We start from the raw sequence: 20447 nt of genomic DNA, 5'->3' as shown, positions 1-20447 counted from the left end.
TTCAGAAAACCACAGTTAACCACTGCTCTTCTAATGTGTCTTGTGTGCATTTTCTGAACATGTAAATGTTCAGCAGGATAGGCTCACAGGATTGCCAGAGGCAAACTAATTTTTCCTTTTCCTTTGTATTGAGTGTAATCTTTCTCCAAATGTTTGCTTTTTCAGGTTCCCTCTCATGTTAACAATAGAAAAGGGATGTGGAGTTGTAGTGGAAAGTCACCACCTAATTTAACTGATTAGCTATTGATGTCATCTTTATTTTGGATGTCATATTACACCAGCAATTTTATTCCATATAAAAGCTTGCCAGTTAACTGGTGTCATTGTTATGAAAGCTGCTTTGTTTAGGGAAAACAACCTCCACAGGTCAGTCATACGGTTTAGAAGGGGTGGCATGGGGTGAAACAAACCACGAACTAACAGCATAACCAAATGCCAGTTTGCTCGAAAGTATGCTCCACTGTGGTGGTGGATTTTTTCTGAGGCAAGTATTTTTATTATTACAGCCAAATAATGTGTATTATTATGCTCCAGTCAGGTATTACTTACCAGTGGCAATTCTTATTTCCTTATATTGCGATCTTGCCCTGGTAAACTGCAATAGGTAATGTCCCATTTTGGGGCTGAGGGAGTAGAAATGCCTTGCTTAAAAATGTTGTTAATATTAATTATGACCATCATTCTTCAGGTTCAGCTTCTACCTCTTGACTGTTTTTTTGAGGATGGGGCTTAGTCGTTGCATTCATTGTAAATTATGTTTATTTATACTTGCTATTTAAACACTTATTTACTTCTGTTGCTTTTATATAGTTTTGTTTAGAAGATGTTTGGCACTCTTCCAACCTGCGGTGGCTCTAAACTTCAAAAACAACACAAAACAAAATCTTAAAGGCAACCAAAGCAATGACTATGTTTGCATCCAGAATTCTTCAGCAATTTAGGCTGCTTTCCGCACATGATAAACAATCCAGTTTGACACCACTTTAACTGCCTGCTCGGTGCTATGGAATGCTGGGAGCTGTAGTTGGTTTGCAGAGTTCTAGTGTGCTGTTCCCAGCATTCCATAACATCAGCCATGGCAGTTAAAGTGGCGTCAAATCATATTATTTCTGCAGTATAGAGGCAGCTGTAGTCCTAAAACGTGCTGTTTCCAAGTTTGGATATTAAGCCAGGTTCTTGGTTTATTGTGTCTCTTTGCAAACAAATGGTATGGTGGTTTTCAAAGGATGTTTGATCCTAGTTTGTTCTGTCTTTGCATGTTTGTTTTGCTATTTCACAAAATGGGAGGAGCAAAGGTGGTACCAGAATCTTGCTATTTACAGGATAAAGAGGGCAAGCTGGGAATCCTGATTTATTGTTATGTTTCCTGTTTGTGCAAAATGTATGGTGCATTTTGCAGTGTCTACTTAAGAGGCGTATTTAAATTGCAGTGCATAGTACTTGTAAACATTTTAGAGACTTGCTTGTGGTTGTTGTGAGTCTTTAAGCAGTTTCTGACTTACAGTGACCCTAAGGCGACACTGTGGGGTTTTCTTGGCAAGATTTGTTCAGAGGAGGTTTGTTTTCCCTGAGGCTGAGAGCATGGGACTTGGCCAAGGTAACCCATGGTTTTATGGTCAGGCTGAGAATCAAACTCTGGTCTCCAGAGTCATAATGCAACACTCAAACCACATTGCAGGGGTCGGCACACCTCCGGCCCGCGGGCCGGATGCGGCCCGTGAAGGCCTGGCCGCCGGCCCCGGCGGCTCTTGTTGCTGCCGCCGCTGCCGCCACGACGCGCCGCGGCGGCCGCCCATCGCGGCTTTTCGCCGCTCTGGGCGCTGCAATTTTGGGGGGCAAATGGCGGCGAAAGTCTCGCGCGACCTCAGGGAAGGTCGCGCGAGACTTCGCCGCCATTTGGAAGAAAAATGGCCGCGCCCATATGCGGCCTCTGGGGCTATGGGCGCCGCCATTTGCCGCCCAAATGGCGGCGCCAGAGCGGCGACGGCTCAGCAGCCGGGCGGCCGGCAGCAACGGCAGCGGGCCTTAGGCGGCCCGCTACCGTCTCTGGGACCCTCCAGGAGGGCTCCCAGGCGGCAGGGGTCCCTGCAGAGCCCGCTGCCGTCCTGGGGCCCTGCAGGAGGGCTCCCAGGGCGGCAGGGGCCTCTGCGGGGCCCTCTGCCATCCCTGGGGCCCTGCAGGAGGCTCCCAGGGCGGCAGGGGGCCTCTGCGGCCCTTTGCCATCCTGGGGCCCTGCAGGAGGGCTCCCAGGGCGGCAGGGGGCCTCTGCGGGGCCTCTGCCATCCCTGGGGCCTGCCAGGAGGGCTCCCAGGCGGCAGGGGGCCTCTGCGGGGCCCTCTGCCATCCCTGGGGCCCTGCAGGAGGGCTCCCAGGGCGGCAGGGGGCCTCGGCGGGCCTTCTGCCATCCCTGGGGCCTGCAGGAGGGCTCCCAGGGCGGCAGGGGGCCTCTGCGGGGCCTTCTGCCATCCCTGGGGCCTGTAGGAGGGCTCCAGGGCGGCAGGGGGCCTCTGCAGGACCCGCTGCCGTCTCTGGGGCCCTGCAGGGCTCCCAGGGCGGCAGGGGGCACTCTGCAGGCCCGCTGCCGTCTCTGGGGCCCTGAGGAGGGCTCCCAGGGCGGCCGGGGGCCTCTGGGAGGCTCGCTGCCATCTCTGGGACCCTCCAGCGGGCTCCCAGGGCGGCAGGGGGCCTTGCGGGGCCAGCTGCCGTCTCTGCAGCCCTCAGGAGGGTTCCCAGGGCGGCAGGGTGCCTCTGCGGGGCCCGCTGCCGTCTCTGGGTCCCTCCAGGCGGGCTCCCATGGCGGCTGGGGGCCTCTGGAAGGCCTGGTGCCATCACTGGGGCCCTCCAGGGGGTCCCTCCGCACTGGCAAGCCCCCCCCAGCTTTTTTGCTGCGTCTTGACAGGGCCTGGGCCCGTCAGGGGCCAGCAAAAATGGGAGGCTGGCCCCGGAGGTGGAAGCTCCACCCCCCAGCACACAGCCCCGCCGGAGGGTGGAAGCTCCACCCCCGGGCATGTGGCCCCGCCCAGGGTAGAGGTAGAAGCTCCACCCCTGACACGTGGCCCCGCCCCGGAGGGTCGAAAGCTCCACCCCCCAGCTTCGCCCCCCAGTTGCCTGAGGGACAGCAACCCCGACCCCCGGTCAAAAAGGTTGCCTACCCCTGCACTATGCCCTGCTGGCTCACTTTAGGATTGCATTTCAAAATATAGAGGTGGACACTGTTTAAAAGGGAATGTTCACCACAGGCTTTTTTTTGGGGGGGGGGAGATATTATATAGAACAAATAAATACTAACAGATACCATATATCTAAGAGGCAACAAAAATAAAAAAATAGTTTTTTTAAAAATGGCATTCTAGATTGATATAAAAGTTGGTGTGTGTGTGTTAACATGATTCGTTGTCCAGTAATTTTTCATTTTTCCCTTCATAAACTTTTTATTTAATGTCTTTTTTCTCCCTTCTGCAGAAAGCCCATACAAAATTCCATAAAATGTACAATGTATAAGTGATAACTTACCAAAATTTAAAAATTGATTTTACAACATTACTTAGCTACTGTCTCACGTGAATAATTTACTTTATGACTGTCTTTATATTAAAACTCTTTCTGATTAAAAACAAACAAAACCAAATTGTCCTATGATTGATGGTGAGCCTTGATCCACTGTTGCATAAGGAATCTGAGCTATAAATGGATTCCCTATTTCTGCTTTTATTATTTGCTATTTCTCTCCTGCCATTAGAATTTTTACAGCCAGTTTTTCAGCTAGAGGGTATTTCACCTTATCAAAAATTAAATTAATACACTACTTATTTTAACAACGAATAATTCATAAAAAGCTGCCTAAACTTCAATTAATGCAGGTATATTTCATTTCAGTAATGTTCATAATAAAACTTTGCCTTTGACGATCATGACTCATCTTCTGAAAGCTCATTTGTGCATGGCACATTAATTTCTTAGAGTGGGCTCCTTTCCAAGCAATTTTGCATCAGGTAGTTTTAACGTAGGCATTATAATATGCTCTGTCGAGTGTCCTTTTCCCCAGTAATAAACAAGAGGTGTTAGCTAGAACACAGGTATACTACTCAAGATACAGCACATAATATATGCATTGATGGGCACAATTTAACTACAGGTGCTACTTGCAAAGGTTGTTTAAGTATATTTAATAAAAGTAAACTACTTAGACATAGTTTCAACTATGTTTGTATAATTGTCACCACCTGAATAGAACGTTCCATTGTGTACATAAAGTGGGCCCTTGGTATCCGCTGAGGTGTGGTTCCAGGACCCCTGTGATACCAAAATCTGTGTATGCTCAAGTCCCATTATACACAATGCCATAGTAAAATGTGTTCCTTATAGGAAATGGGAAAATCAGTTTTGCTTTTGGGGAATTTGTATATTTAAAAATATTTTAAAACTGTGGATGCTTGAATCCATGGATGAACAACATCTGTGGATGTGGAAGGCTCCGGACCCTGTCTGTATGGGACAATTAAAACCTCTTCACCCTTTCCTCTCGTTAGGGAGTCTGGACAATGCAGGTGCAATCCCCGGGTTTGGTGCAAACCGTCTAAGATAACATCTCTCTTCAAATGGAGTAAAGAAGAACCTTAGCATTTGCTCTGATGCCACCTGGTGCTCCTGCTGTGCCCGCAACTCAACGAGTGACTTGCTCCCAGGTCAGAATTGGTGCCCTGCCATGTGATCGATGACAGTCACTTGTTCTGCAGCAATGGCCACACCAGGCAAACCCGTGGGATGTGCTGAGTTCAAAATGTGTAGTAGTTTGCACTTAGTTAACTCAGCAGGGGGGAAAGGGGAAGAGGGAGCAAAATCTTCCTTCCCAGTAGGAGGCTCAGGCAAAACAAAAAACAAACTTCTGCAGTCTATCATCGTTTGTTTGTTCTTCCTCATTAATAAACTTTTGCCTCTTCACCATACTCTGATGTGGCTTGGCCACATGTGTCCTGTTTTTCGTCTGAGGGAAATGTTGGAGGGTGTGCAGTAGCAAGGTCAGGTCTGTAAATGGCGACTTATACAGACCTAGGGTGCCATAACCCGGTTGCAACTGGGTTCCCGGTTTGGTGCACCTGCCGGTCACGGCGCGGGGTGCAGCCCAAAAACCGGAAAAGCCCGTTGCCAGCGGGGTGGCAACCCTGGGGCCTCGCTGCCCTCCTCCTCCTCCTCCACCGTGCATGGTCGCGCGGAGGAAAAGGAGGGCAGCGAGGCCTGAGGCGGATGAGGCTGCAGGGAGGCGGCGCCTCTTGGGCGCAGCCGCGCCAACCTCCCCGCCTCCCTGCAGCCTCCTCCCTCCTTCCTGGCCTCCGTGGGGGCCAGGAACGAGGAGAGGCCGCGGCGATCGCCGCTGGCCTACTCCCCTCCTTCCTGGTCCCAGCGGGGCCAGGAACGAGGAGAGGCCGTGGCGATCGCTGCCGGCCTGCTCCCCTCCTTCCTGGCCTCCGCGGGGGCCAGGAACGAGGAGAGGCCCCGATCCTGGCCTCCGATCGCGGTGAGGCCCGGGGCCCAGGCGGGGAGGGAAAGCCTCCTTAAGTGGAGGCTTTCCCTCGCCGCTTGGCCTCCGCTCCCCGCCGCGATCGCCAAGGAAAATGTAGGACAGAATTTTCAAATGTAGGACACATTTTTTGTGTGTCCTACATTTGAAAATTTTGTCCTACGTTTTTCCCGGTTTTGAGGTCTGGCGCTATGGCAAACCTATACAGACCTCATAACTACCTTGGTGCATCCACTTTTTTGTTGAACTTTTAGCATATTACACTAGTGCCTCTTAGAGATGCTACATTCATTGTTGTTGTTGTGTACCTTCGACTCCTTTCCTGCTTATGGTGACCCTAAGGCACACCTATCACAGGGTTTTCTTGGCAAGTTTCTTCAGAGGGTTTTTTCCATTGCCATCCTCTGAGGCTGAGAGAATGTGACTTGTCCAAGGTCACACAGTGGGGTTTTATGCTTAAGTAAGGAATCAAACCCTATCTCTAGAGTCATAGTCCAACGTTCAAACCACTAGGCCACTCTAGCTCTCACTACATGCATACACTTACACTTTCTCATCTGCAGACACTTTTCTCCCAAAATGGCAGAAATAATAGTATATTTTACTCGTTTTAAAGCATATGGATTACATGTTCTACCAAAATCCACAATAAGCCTAATCAGAGCCCCGCAACACAAATGCCATCAATAATATAAATGACTTCCCCTGCTGTTATTTTGAACAGGTCTCTGGACTCAGCACACACATATAAATAATCAATGGAGGCCTGCTATAATAGCAAACCCTCTCTACTCATTTAGTGCTATTACTCTTTTCCTGGGCCAAGATGAATGCTAGAATATTTCTGAGATGAGACACCCTTCTTAGAAATGCCATATAATGAGGAAACAATTATATGCTTAATGATTAGTTACAGGAATGCAAGCAAGACTCCTGAATCGTTTGCTCCTGTAGACTTTATATTTGTATTGTGTAATAATTATGGAAATAAGTACTTGTTCATAATATATGAAAGTGTTATGAAGCGACAGCAAAGTTTCCAAAAAAGTAGTTTATGATGTTTAAACTGGTTTTCATGCTACCATTAAACTACATTAAAAGTAATATGCGAAGGGATTTTGTAGCACCTTTAAGACTGCACGAAATAAGTTGTAGCATGTAATTTCGTTGACTTGATATACTTCCTTAGATGCACCAGTTCACTCCATTTTCGCTCACTTAGCCTCAAAGTGCTACAAGCTCCCTTTGCATACTGATATTCCAGACTAACCTAGGTATGTCTCCGAATTCTACATTAAAAGTAGTTTAACCTAGTAGTTTCATCAGTGAAAGTACCATACCTGGTGGTTAAATATTAGAAACAAAGTAGTAAGGAAAGGGCACCAATTTGGATCTCACAAAGAATGTATTTGCATATTTGGCCACTTTCAAAGTCATTTAAAGGCTAACAGTAATGTTTTCACACATTTCACTAGGTGAGAAGAATACCCCCCAAGTGCCTGGGCTGTTGTGGTTGATAGGGATAGATAGAAAGGCACATATCAATGATGTAAGCTGTCTTGCATTGCAGTTCTGAGAACAGATATAAATAAAGTTGATGATAATGAAGAAGAGAAGAAGGGAGAGGAGGAGGAGGAAGAGTAAAAGTGAAACAAGCATAGTGACTTTTGGGGACAGAGACAAGAATACAGTTGGCCTTTCATTGGCCCAGAACAGACGGGCCTTTGCGGTTCCCCTTGTGACATGCGAGGGCTGCCTGGTGGGTGGAGCACCACACGCCCAGCAGCCTTCGCATGTGACAAAGGCACCACAGCTGCAGCACGCCCACCAGATGTGGCGCGTATTGGTGATGTCGCAGCTGCACTGCCTCCAAACGGGGTGGTGCAGCTGTGATGTCCCCGTGCTGTTGCTGGCGCTTTGGGGCGCCGGAAGTGCAATTTGGTTGCTGCGGTGCTCCTGCGGAGCAAAGAGAGGCGCCGGGGACACGTCTCTTTCTGGTTGTGTGTACCCCACTATAGCCACAGATTCTTTATCCACAGATTCAAATATTTTGAAAATGTTCAAAATAAATAAATGAATAAATTTCAAAAAGCAAGCCTTGATTTTGCTGTTTTATATAAGAGGCACTATTTTACTACGACACTGTATTTAATGAGACTTGAGCATCCACAGATTGGTATTGACGGGGGTCCCTGGAACCTAAACCAAGCAGATACCAAGGACCTACTGTATAACAAGACTGGCAAAAAGCTCAGGAATAGGAAGGTTGAGAAATACCAGGAAGCAAGGCACCAGCTGTCAAGAGCAAGCCAGAGAAGCTAGGGCTGCATCCACAGTGCAGAAATAATCTAGTTCGAAACCACTTTAACTGCCATGGCTCAATGCTATGACATTCTGGGAATTGCAGTTTTGTGAGACATTTATCTGTCAGAGAGCTCTGATGCCACAACAAACTACAATTCCCAGGATCCCATAGGATGTAGTCATGGCCATTAAACTGGTCTCAAATTGGATTATTTCTGCAATGCAGATGCATCCTAGGTGTCTGGGATCATAGAATCATAGAGTTGGAAGAGATCAGTGGCTTGTTGGTTAAAGGCACCAGGAAAATAATTTACATCACATTTGAGGGGGAGTGACCAAATATGTGGTCGTGAAAGGGAAGTACTGCTGATCCAGTAACTCTGTATGGGAGATGTTTTGGACCAAGAGCCACTACAGCTCCCAGAAGAAACCATATTTGAAGCTTCTGCTGGTGGACCTCCTCATATCCCAGCTTAACCTATTGAAAGGAAGGCCCAGCCTGATTAGAAAATGTATATAATAGGGGAAAACAAAAATATACATTCTTCTTACCAGATGGGGGATATGATGAAATCCTGTGCATTCTGCATCAGTTTCCGGTACAAAGAATATTGTTGGGTTCACGGGCTTTAAAGCCTCAAAAGATTTATTTCCCCCTCTCCCAGCTTTTCAAGAATGAATGCGATGGGACAGGAGGATGCCACAGTCTTGACCAGTCCATCTGGAACCTTCACGTGGTCACGTTCCATGCCGTCATGGTAATGATAGTCATGTAGCCTCAAGGAAGGCATTAGTGAGGAAATCTAGCCCAAGGAATATCTTTATTAGTTCAACTGACTTTCCCCTCCCCATTTTCCTTATAGAAAATTGGGTAGAAGAAATGTATAAGAAATAGTAATATCTAAAACTGGCTTCTTCTTGGGAGAGCACTGCCCATTCTGCTAGATGGGTATGTGGAATGGGGTCCAGGAAACCCTTTGATTGTCCTGACTTACACCAGATGAGAACTTTGCCCAGATCTGGACTTTTGATCATATTGGATGAAAGTTAATCCCTCTTCCTTCTGATCTTGAACTCCAATTGAAGACAGCCATGCCATCTTTCAAGCACCTACAGGTAAAGCATTGTGTTTGTGTAGATGAGCCACTTTGGAGGCCTGGGAAGAGTTAAATCCTTAGGGCTTTTACTGGCATTTTGAATTTATTTAAAACTATGGATTTTAGATAACCATAGTGACACACAGTACTGATGAAATCAATGTTAGTGTGATTTTAGAATTAATGTGCCATTGTAAGTTACAGATATTTGTGTTACAGTGGGCTCTTGGTATCTGCTGGCGTTTGGTTCCAGGACCCCCATAGATACCAAAATCCATTGATACTCAAGTCCCATTAAATGGCGTATTTAAGTCCCTTGTATAAAATGGCAAAATCAAGATTTGCTTTTGGGAATTTATATCTTTTAAAAATATTTTCAAACCATGGATGATTGAATCCATGGATAAAAAATCCATGAGTATGGATAACTGACTGTACTATAGTAGGCATGCTTATTAATCCTCAGTAGAAGCCCATGAGAGTGAAGATCTAATTCTAAAAAAAATAGTTTTAAAATATAGGTTTCTATCTTACATTTAAAGTCACCAGCAGGTTATATTGTGACTTGTCTAGAATTTTCTGCTTATAACAACAGAAGCTTCTCTTCCTAGCCTAGCCTCTCTTCGTGAATCTTTTAACATAGGCATTGGAATTATGTAGCTCTTCATATGTTGTTGGACTGCAACTCCCATCAGGCCTAGTCAGATAATCAAGGGTGCAGAATGCTGGGAACTATCCAGCGAGAAATGGCAGGATGCAAATGTCCAAAACATTTCAGACATCAGACATAATTCCACCTCTGCTTTAGAAGGTTATCTACAGATGCTAGTTGGGAGTGATGGTTAATTTTATCCTATGCAGAGCTTTACTTACTGATTTCAGTATGTTAGGCAGCTGTTAAGGCACAGGCAAGGGAAGAATTCAGAAAGGGGAGATTTGCGTGGGCCCAGCCTACTTTTAGTTCTTATTAATTTGAGTTGTCATTTATTTGACTTTTTTCCTTGTGTTAGGTCAATAGAAAACCATAGAAGTACCTGGAAAATTTAATTTTGTTAATGTATTCCACTGGAAAAAATGGGTAATTTTTCTAATCTCTCCTAAATATAGTGGGCCATTGGTATCCATTTGGTTTTCGTTCCAGGATCCTCCATGGATACCAAAACCCATGGATGCTCAAGTCCCATTAAATACAGTGGTGTAGTAAAATGATGTCCCTTACATAAAGTGGATAAATCAACGTTTGCTTTCTGGAATTTATACTTTTTAAAAATATTTTCAAACCATGGATGGTTGAATCAGTGGATAAAGAATCCATGAATACAGAGGGCTGACTGTACAGGCTAGGGAAAAATATTATGTGTCCTATAAATGCTTAACTCCTGGATTTGTAGTCTGTGAATGACACAATGTGCTGGAGTTACTGGCTCTGATGTATTTTTAGTTCTTATTTTGTGCTTGTGGCACATTGTATTAGTCTGGATTTATGGTAAAGGGATAGCACTTGTTTCATCCTCTGTGGAGCTTCACTTTTCTTGGGTTGCAGTTCCACCCTTGTGCATAGGAAGAGTCCAACATCTTTTCCTTAGTTTACCTATGTTTGCTCCATTAAATGAGGCTGAGAGACTATGATTAGCCCAAGGTCACCTAATGGGTTTCCATGGATGGGATAGGATTTAGTCCCTTTAGAGTTGTAGCCCAACATTTAAACCACTACACCACTGTGACTCTATGCAATATGTACTAAAATCTAATCTGTTCTTTCTGTCAGTATTGCTCATACTCTGGTTGCCTCCTCTTATTTTGTCTGGATCATCACACAGTTCTGTTAATTGGCATATCTGTTTCTCATCTCCATTCTTTCATTTTATTTATTTTGCTTGCTTAACCATATATCTCTTCTCCCCTCCCCTTCTCTGTGTTCAAGACCTTGATTGTCTTTATCTTCCAAAAAGTTGCTGTTCTTCCTTTTAAGCCTCTCTACTCTTTTGCTCATTCCCACTTACCAGTCTTACAAATACTCTTTCTAATTTCTCATTGTCTTCTGCTCTGGCTAAGTTTGTCTTCTTTGGGATTTGAATTTGAGTGTCTGGTCGCTTGTGAAAACATGCCAAAAGAGTTGGTGCAAATTGCCTTGAGTTTGTTTGTTTCAAAGATAAACATCACCTCAATTCTGCTCCTTAAAGGGTACACAGGGCCAGCTTACAAAAATAGGTAACAGGGTGGTGAGTGATGCAATATGTCATGCCCAGGGAAAATTCTGGTTTCAGCAGAGCTGTGCAAAATTAATATGCAGAAATCATCCTTTTAGGTTGATGCAGGAGGGTGGAAAGGAAGGTTGTTTTTAGTGAAATGTCTTCTCTTCTGTGCATTTGCAGTATAGAGATGAAATGAGGTGAACAGTGGTAATGGAAGCATGGTGGAGAAGTTACTGGGTTATGCCAAGAGGAGCATCAACCTAGTCTGAAATGTGTCCAGTTTCCATTTCTTTGATCACAGTGAAATAATCCCTTTCTGGATTTAGCCAGCTTCCATGACAGGAAACCAAGAAGGCTAAAAATAGCTGCATATGCTTCACAGTACTCACTGCAAAGCTTTGATAGTTCTTAATTTTCTTTGGAACTTGAAGGAACTTGGAGGATCTATTCAGGTTTTGAATTTCAAGCTTTCCTGCCCTCCATTGCAAATCTACGTTATGATTATTAGCCCACTGGGTGTACACATAACTTCTGAAATAATGCCACACAATCTCTACAACTTGGCTATCTCTGTTTCTCTAATTCCTCATGCTAAAGCCCTGTAATAGCCCCACTGTGGTACCATCATCACCACTTTTCACCAAAGAAACAGTAGAACAGACAGACAGACAAATGTGACAGATTGTATGACATTGAAGTTGATCACACCAGGATGGATTGGGAACGGAATGAAAGGGGGTGGGAATGAGTGCGGAATGAGTGGGGGACGCATTTTGCCACACACAAAAGTCCCCATTCCATTCCACTCCCTTCCGTTCCGTTCCCCATCCGTCCCACAGGAGGCAATTTTTGAGAATGGTTACTGAACAGTTCTCAAAAATCGCCTCCTGTAGGATGGATGGGGAAGGGAACGGAAGGGAACGGAACGGAATGGGGACTTTTGTGTGCGGTAAAATGCGTCCCCCACTCGTTCTGGCCCCATCCCAGCCCCTTTTGTAATGCAGAAGGCTCATTCCAGGGGCCTGTGTGATAAGCTCCATTATTTCAGAGACTTATCAAAGGTTAGCAGTGAGTACTGAGAAGCATGACTTACTTATTCCTTTTGGTGGTTCTGAAAGGTGACTGTTATTTCTCTCTGATTAAAGAAGTGGAAATTGGAAACATTTCAGAGTAAGATTCTTGAATTAGTCTTGGAGAGGGATACATATTGTTATGTGTGCCTTCAGGTTTTTTCCAACTTCTGGTGACCCTAAGGTGAACCTTTCATGGGGTTTCCTTGGCAAGATTTGTTTAAGAGGAGGTCTGGAGACTGAGAGCATGTGACTTGCCCAGGGTCCCCCAGTGGGTTTCATGGCCATAACTGGAAATCGAAGGCTAGTCTCCAGAGTCATAGTTCAGTGCTCAAACCACTGCCACCAGATGGTTGGCTCTAGAGGGACACATACCCTCCAACATTTCACAGATGAAAACTGGGACATGTGTGGCCAGGCAACATCAGTGTGAGGTTGAGATGGCAAAAGTTATTAATGAGGAAGAACACACAAGCAAGGACAGGCTGCAGCAGTTTGATTTTGTCACCTGCTGAGAAAGATAAGATTCCACACACACCCCTCCAATCTCTTCCTGCTGAACTGAATGGAAACCACATTTGCAGCTTGAACTCAGTTTGTAGCAACTGAAATAAACTGAGGACAAAGGCAGGACACGAGAGGAGGAGAGAGAAACAGAAACATTTAAAAAGCACTTGATAATGTGGGACAACAGAGGATTACTTGGAATTATCCCTGTCAAATTACGATGGTTGGAGGGTATGGAGACAGGGGTAGTCTTGGCATACAGCTGGGTAAAATGGTATCCTCCAAATAGCATCATGAGGAGGAGGAGAGAACTAGATTCCCCTTGATTCTTTTCAAAATCCCTGACTTTTAAACTGGTACAGAATCTCCATAACAGGACTGGGCAATTGTGGTCTTCCAGATGTACTTGGTTTGCTACTTCCATCTGCCCTAGGCAGCACAGCTAGTGGTGAGCAATCATGGGAGTCACAGTCCAAAACATTCACTGAGACACAGTTGCCCTACCCCTGGAATAGAAGAAGGCAACATTTTAAATTGTTGGCCTTGATATAGAGCTGGAAGCACGGATTTGGGTCACTTCTACATCAGGCCACACATATATCTTGGCATGGCACTGGTGCGAGAGATGGTAGTGGAAAACTGGGAGTGGAGAAAGGAATGGGTGGTGTTTGGACATCCTGCAGCCTTTTTTTTAGGAAGAGACCTTGGACGTTATCAGACAAGGGAAATTGGAAGTATAATCCAATGGCAATCTGAACACAATCATGGTGTTTAACGTTATTGCGTGATAGACTACCACACGCAATTTCGGGCAATGGGAAGTCAGTCCGAACGCAATCATGGGGTTTCACGTTATTGCATGAGAGGTGATCACACGCAATTTTGGGCAATGGCAAGCTATTTTCGGGCAATGGGAAGTCAGTTTGAATGCAATTCGAATTCACGTAAATTCGCTGAACTAGCGAATTCACGTAAATGTGTTCTGGCCCCACTTTCTTTTCATTCGAAATTAAAATAACTTCCTCCTGTGTGATAAACTCCCTTGTGAAATGGCTCTTCCTTCTAAGAACAACATAAACCTGCTTTAGAGCAGGGGTAGGCATCTGGTAGCCCTCCCAGATGTTGCTGGATTTCTGTCATCTCTCTCTGCCCTTGCTATAGAGAAGCAGCCACGTTTGGTGTAGTCAGCAGCTATTATGATTATTCATAGGATTCACGATTATACATTTGTGTTACCTGTTAAATGAGCAGCCACAGCCTTACTGAACTGTAATACCCATTGATTGTCCACTGTTCAGCTAGTGAAAGAAGGTGAAAGAAGGTGGAGGTCCATATGAACAATATTCTTTGTTATAATTAGATTAGGACTTAAACACAAGACGATTCTCTTAATTTTTCATGTTGCGAGACTTGTCGAGAAGATCTGAGGTTTTGAAAAACGTTCAGCATGTTGAAATGAGGTATACAAATCCTCCAGAATGAAGTCTCGAGAGACCTGGCATAGTTCATTTATTCTCCGGTCAGAATTTCCCCCCACCTTTCCCCCCACTGTCACATAACACATAACCCTTTCATGTATTGCAGTCATTGTGACTAGCAGTGTCTGAGGAATTCAGTCTTCATGAATTTGGATGTGAGCTGATTGGATTGACAGCTATCAGATTAATGTGCAGATCAGATCTTAATAATCTTGTGAATTTTGCATTTATCTGAACTTTTGTGGCCCTGTAAACACTTTCATAATGTACCAAAATGTATTCTAAAATTCCTATTTTAGATTAAAAATGTTTAGAAATACTGTATATAATCATGTTTAAGTATAGAAATTTTAGTCAAAAAATTGAACCCAAAAGCATGATTCGACTTATCCATGAGTCAATATAAGTACTGTGTTTTAACTCTTATAAAACAGGAACCATCCCCAGATGAAAAGCAAGACTGTCATCTGGCCTGGAATCACTGACTCTCCTTTCCTCTGTCATCCATTCAGCCTTTAGTGTAGCACAAACATTTATACCTGCTGGAATTTTGTAATTTCTTTGACATTATTTTCCTTTGCTTCATCCATTCATGCCACTCTTACCTTATTCATGGGTCATATCAAAATTCATAATTTTGTCCCCAAAACTTGCCCTTGATTTATACATGTGGTTGATTTATTGTTGAGTATATATAGTATATACATTTAAGTAATGCATATTTAGAAACATGATTTTTTGAAAGAAAATGCATTCAAAATAATATTTACATTTTGGGTGGATTTAAAATAATGACATATTAATGTGGAAAATGAGAGAATGAATTTTTAAGGAATGCATGCAAAACTGACCCAGAATAGAAATACATTGATTTAATATTTCTGGCTTAAATAATGACCCATGGGGATGGAGTAAGCCTTAGACAGCATAGAAGACAGAGGAGAAGCCAAGCAGTTGGCACTTAGTTTTTCGGAAACTCAGATCTCATTTCATACAAAAGAAATCCTCAAATCTACCTATTGATTTCCATAAGGCTCTTCAGTAAACAACTGCATACTGGGGGAAATTGCAAAGGCAACATTGAAATGAGGGAATGAACAAAATTCATATTGCATTACCAGCTCAAACTTGCTCAACAGCCTAGCACCACCATTCTGGAGGTGAAACTGGTTTTCTTGTGCTGTCAACCAAGTAATCATCAGTGGAAAGAAAACAAAACAAAAGCCTTAACTATAATAAGAACATATCTGTGCTTCTGGAATAAACTTCATCATGGAGCTAATCCACACAGTATTAGCTTTCCCAGAATGCTCTCTATATTACAGAACATTATAAAGACAGCCACAGCAGAATTTGGAATACATTTATTTTTTTGCCTGCTACTCCAATAATGTTTGAGCAAGCACAACCATACTGATTTAGGAATTCTGGGAGATTCATCATAAACCCTAATTTTCCCCCATTTCTGGTCTAGGGTGCCTGTCAGAGGGACTGAATGTATGTGAGAGTGTAAGAGAGTGTGTGGGTGCATATAGGTGTGTGAGAGAAGATATAGTTATTACTGTACATGCATAGTTCCACTTTTGTGTGTGAATTGTTCAACAGGGAGAAAGGGTTCATATACAGCCGTCCCTCCATAGCCATGGATTTTTATCCACGAATTCCACCATACATAGCTTGAAAATGTTTTAAAAATATAAATTCCCAAGAACAAATCTTGATTTTGCCATTTTATATAAAGGACACCATTTTACTGTGTCATTGTGTTTAATGGGACTTGAGCATCCACGGAGCTTGTTATCCATGGGGAGTCCTGGAACCATACCCTAGTAGTGGATACCAAGGGCCCTCTGTATATACCAGAATTTATATAAGCCCAGAAGGAAATTCAACATTGGACCCTTATGTTTTTCAGTCACCCATTGGTGCTCTTGGACCTCTCAGCGGCTTTCGATACCATCAACCACGGTATCCTTCTGGAATGCCTGAGAGAGTTGGGGACCAGGGGCACTGTATTGCAGTGGTTCCGGTCCTATCTCTCAGGCAGATTCCAGATGGTGTCACTTGGGGACAGCTATTCGTCCAAGAGGAAGGTCAAGTCGGGCATCCCTCAGGGTGCTATTCTGTCCCAAATGCTGTTTAATATTTACATGAACCTGCTGGGTAAGATCATCTGGAGATATGGGGCGGGATGTTATCAGTATGCTGATGACATCCAAATCTATTTCTCTATGTCTCAGACTGCTTCAGTGACTAAAGAAGGCATCTCTCCTCTGGATGAATGTGTTAAGTAGCTAATGGACTGGATGAGGAAAAACAAACTCAAATTGAATCCAAGTAAGATGGAGGTACTTGCCATAGGGAACCCAAATCCGGGTTTTGAGATATGTCAACCAGTCCTGGACGGGGTCACACTTCCCCTAAAGGACTGTGTTCGCAGCTTGGGGGTGCTCCTGGACTCGCTGCTTCAGTTGTCATCTCAGATTGACATGATGGCCAGGAGTGCCTGCTATCAGATTTGACTGATATGCCAGCTGTGGCCCTACCTGGAACCGGGTGACCTAGAAATGGTGGTACATGCCTGGTAACCTCTCGTCTTGGTTTCTGCAATGCATTCTACATGGGGCTACCCTTGTGCCAAATTCAGACGCTTCAATTAGTCCAAAATATAGCAGCCAGGTTGGTTGCTGGGAAGCCTAGGTCAGACCATATAACACCTATCCTAAAAGCTCTTCACTGGCTGCCAATCAGCTTTTGGGCACGATAAAAAGTGTTGGCTATTACCTATAAAGCCCTACATGGCTTGGGTTCAGCGTACTTCTGGGAGAGTCTCTTCCCATATAATCTACCCTGTACTCTTAGGTTCACTGGGAGGAATCTTCTGCAGCCAAAGAAGACCAGGTTGACTACAACTTCCCAGAGGACCTTCTCATCAGCCGCTCCAAAACTGTGGAATGGCCTGCCGGATGAGATCTGTCAGACTGATACTCTTGAGGCCTTTAAAAAGGCAGTTAAGATGGATCTTTTCTGGCATTGTTTCCTACAACTAATTAGACTGCCCCTCTGTCTATAGTCACTCTACTCCGCTTGTCTTTATAATTTTTAATTCAAATTGGAATTTTAATCTGAATTTGTTTTTAAACTGAAAAATTTGTCTTTTTTTGGGAATGGGGATTGTGATTGTATCACTTTGTATTATGTAATTGTTATTTGCTTATATTTTGGAACCTGCCTCGATCCGAAAGGGAGAGGCGGGCTAATAATAATAATAATAATAATAATAATAATAATTAATCAGTTCGTTTTGGGATGAACAGATTTGTGCATGAATACATTTGAGTGATGCATCCTATTTATTTTTCTAACAGAGACCCGAGGATGAGGCTGTTGTGGATCGGGGGGGCACCAGCAATGTTGTCAACATTCATTATGAACCAGAAGAGCTGGAAGGTGACACTACTGTTTCTTGTTGTCCCCACTCATCCCATTTCTCTCTTTCTCTTGCCCCATTTTTGTCTCAGGTCACCAGTCATTAACAATTTGGTTACTGAAATAAATATGCTTTTGTATAATTTGTATGTGACATAATCAAACTTATTACTGTAATATTGTTTGCCAGAAAAACAAACAAAAAAATCCAGTAAAATCTAAGTTATTTGCACAGAAAATGTAAGTTCTGCTTTTAGGATTTGAAATTCTCTGATTTTTAATGATGGTTCCACTTTTTGATGTTTTAGTTCAGGCTCAACAATTCAGAGTATGGTGATCGGTGTTTTGGTATTGGTCACATTTGAAACAAAGTAGAAATGGAGGTAGAATTTGTCTGGCATGGTAATTTTAAAGCAGAGGTGGGCAATTTGATGGCCTCTTGGTTGTTGTTGAACTGCAGCTCCCTTCAGCATTAGCTGATATGTATCTCTCAATCTAGGTGTGTGAAGCTGCCTTATGTAGTTAGCCACGGAACTGCAGGTTGCAGCATCTGTCATGTCAAAGAGTGGGCAATGTGTGGCTCTACAGGTGTTGTTGTACTGCAGTACCCAGCATTCATCACCACTAGCTCTTCTGTCTAGGACTGCAGAGAGTTGCCATCAAACAACATCTGGAGTTCTTCATGATTGCCACCCTGTTCTAGGCTGTAAAGTACACTTGTCCCTTCACATTTGAGGCTTGGACTTTTGCAGATTTTATTATTCATGGATTTTATGAATATGTTCTCTCTAGGAATATCTAGGACCTTCAGTGCAACTCTATGGTTACATATTAACTAAACTCTGTGGTCAACATCTGCTAGACATTGACCATAGAATTGTGCTGGATGAGCTATAAATGCTTAGTGGAGTATTCTCTCTAGGAATATCTAGGTCCTCCAGCGCAACTCTATGGTCAACTTTAACTAAAAGTCGCACTGAAGGACCTAGAGATTCCTAGAGAGAACACTCCAATAGGCATTTGTAGCCCCTCCAGCACAATTCTATGTCGGTGTCTGGCAGATGTTGACCACAGAGTTGCACTGGAGGATCTAGAAATTCCTAGAGAGATGTTCTCTCAGGTAAAAGCATAGTATTTTTTGTTATTTACAGTTGTTCCACATTCACGGAAGTCCTGTGCCTCTAACCCCAGCGAATGTGAAGGGATGAGTGTATACTTAGGTTGTGAATTTGCTCCACTGAGTCACACTGGTCATTGAATCCTCTTCAGTAGGAAGGACTATAAAACTGTTTCTTGTCTGAGTTAGCAGTTGCTCAAGCAACAGGATCTGTCTGGCTCTAGGGTGCGTTCAGGATTGTTATTCCTAATTCTTTCATAATTTCTGGTTTCTGATTTGCTCCATGGTTTCAATTCCTTCTTTGGCTTGTGACTCCAGCCTGTGGTCTACTTCTCTATTCTGATTACTTGCTGCTGCTTCTCTGGCTCAGCTGTTAGTCCTGACTCACTTGAGCAGCTGTCTATGGTTTATCCAAAGACCTTCAAAACTGCAAGGAATAAAAATGTGACTTTCATATATGTAATATAAATCCTGAGACAGATATTAATGTGCCTCCCATGCATATGAAATCTATGAAGCCCTCAGTTGGGGATCCCAAAGCACTCTGTAATTGGACTTCTGTCCTTATAAAATGGTTGAACATTCCAGTTTAAAGATTCTTCAGTGCTGTGTAAGAACACCCAGTATCATGAGCTCTCTGCAGTGTCAATAGCATCCTTTCAGTGGAGCTGTGACTGCTGCATGAATTCTTAAATGTGTTTTAAATGTCTTAACTTCTATTATGTGACAGTGTGAGTATTTTCCCAGTATGTGAAACAAATAGTTAACCTGCAAGCATCACCTGCTGCTGCTTCTGTTTGCAAATGTCCCTTTGAATCAAACCATTCCTTAGCACAAACAGTTCCACTTTACGTCATGACAATTTTTGACATACACATGATGCAGATAAACAAGGCTCTCACAGAGCTTTATCATGGCCAAAAGCCTAAGGAAGATACAGGTACACTCTCTGTCTCAGTCATGAGAAGTTTGTGCCTGTGTGTGTGTGTGTGTATCTATTGGTCTTTTAAAAAATTGACAGATTTCCAGAAGATAAAGGCTGCACCCAGCCATGATGATGTATAATTAATGCCAGTAAGAAATGCCATGAAGTACCAACAAAGGGCTAAAGAACAAGGAGATCATAAATATAGGACTATAACAGTTCTGAGAAATTTCAGTACCTACTCACATCTGAATACTGATGTAGACCAAATGTTGGCCCTTACTTTCTCTGTTCCTGTAAGAACAGTTTCTAGCAAAATGGTGTAAAAGATGGGATCCCCAACAGAAAACAGAAAAAAGCAAGAGTTTTTAACCTCTAGAAGAAGAAAAAAATCCTAGAGAGGCACAGGAAGTTGCCGATAGACATTCATATATTAATAAATAATTATTGTCTTGTCTCAACATGAAATAGAAATTTAGGATTAGTTAACAAACTGCAATTCCCATAAGAAATACACTAAAACCAATATACCGTAACATGATTATTATTATATCTTCATTCAGCCATTCTATGAGGAACTCAGGGTTATTCCTACAAGTGCTTTGTGAGGTTTACTCCTCTCATGTGGCTCTTCTCATGAGAGTAGACAACATGCACAAACTGTTGTTAGCACATGGAAGCAAGCTGATATCATCTGAATTGATTCCAGGCCCATGCAAGGAAGTTTATAAAATACTGATCTGGGGTACAAGGAGCTATACAAATCTTATTTGGGTTGTCTGGATGTTTGCTTTTGTAACCTTTAAC

At 43.5% G+C, this 20447-nt stretch overlaps 2 protein-coding genes across 5 annotated transcripts in view; one reads left to right on the top strand and one right to left on the bottom strand.

The window, feature by feature from the left end:
- The window catches only part of LOC121923492 (D-beta-hydroxybutyrate dehydrogenase, mitochondrial-like), a 28774-nt gene extending 20250 nt beyond the window's left edge, over nt 1-8524 (bottom strand). Inside the window, exon 1 of the mRNA XM_042453955.1 lies at nt 8375-8524. The gene's annotated coding sequence lies outside the window, so the exon portion shown is untranslated. The remainder of the gene's footprint in view (nt 1-8374) is intronic.
- Nucleotides 1-20447, top strand: part of SLC4A8 (solute carrier family 4 member 8) — a 114783-nt gene that overhangs the window by 34486 nt on the left and 59850 nt on the right. For 2 of the 4 annotated variants that reach the window (XM_042453951.1, XM_042453953.1), the window contains exon 2: nt 17538-17619. In XM_042453951.1, the coding sequence (XP_042309885.1) occupies nt 17538-17619 (82 nt within the window). Of the gene's footprint in view, nt 1-8667; nt 8939-16312; nt 16333-17537; nt 17620-20447 lie in introns of those variants that run through there. The other 2 variants (XM_042453952.1, XM_042453954.1) reach the window with 2 other exon arrangements.

Source organism: Sceloporus undulatus, chromosome 2 (assembly GCF_019175285.1).
Source record: "Sceloporus undulatus isolate JIND9_A2432 ecotype Alabama chromosome 2, SceUnd_v1.1, whole genome shotgun sequence".
In the NCBI taxonomy this organism is placed as follows: Eukaryota; Metazoa; Chordata; class Lepidosauria; order Squamata; family Phrynosomatidae; genus Sceloporus; species Sceloporus undulatus.
Note: the sequence above shows the minus strand (reverse complement) of the source record. Positions and strands in the feature narration are given on the sequence as shown.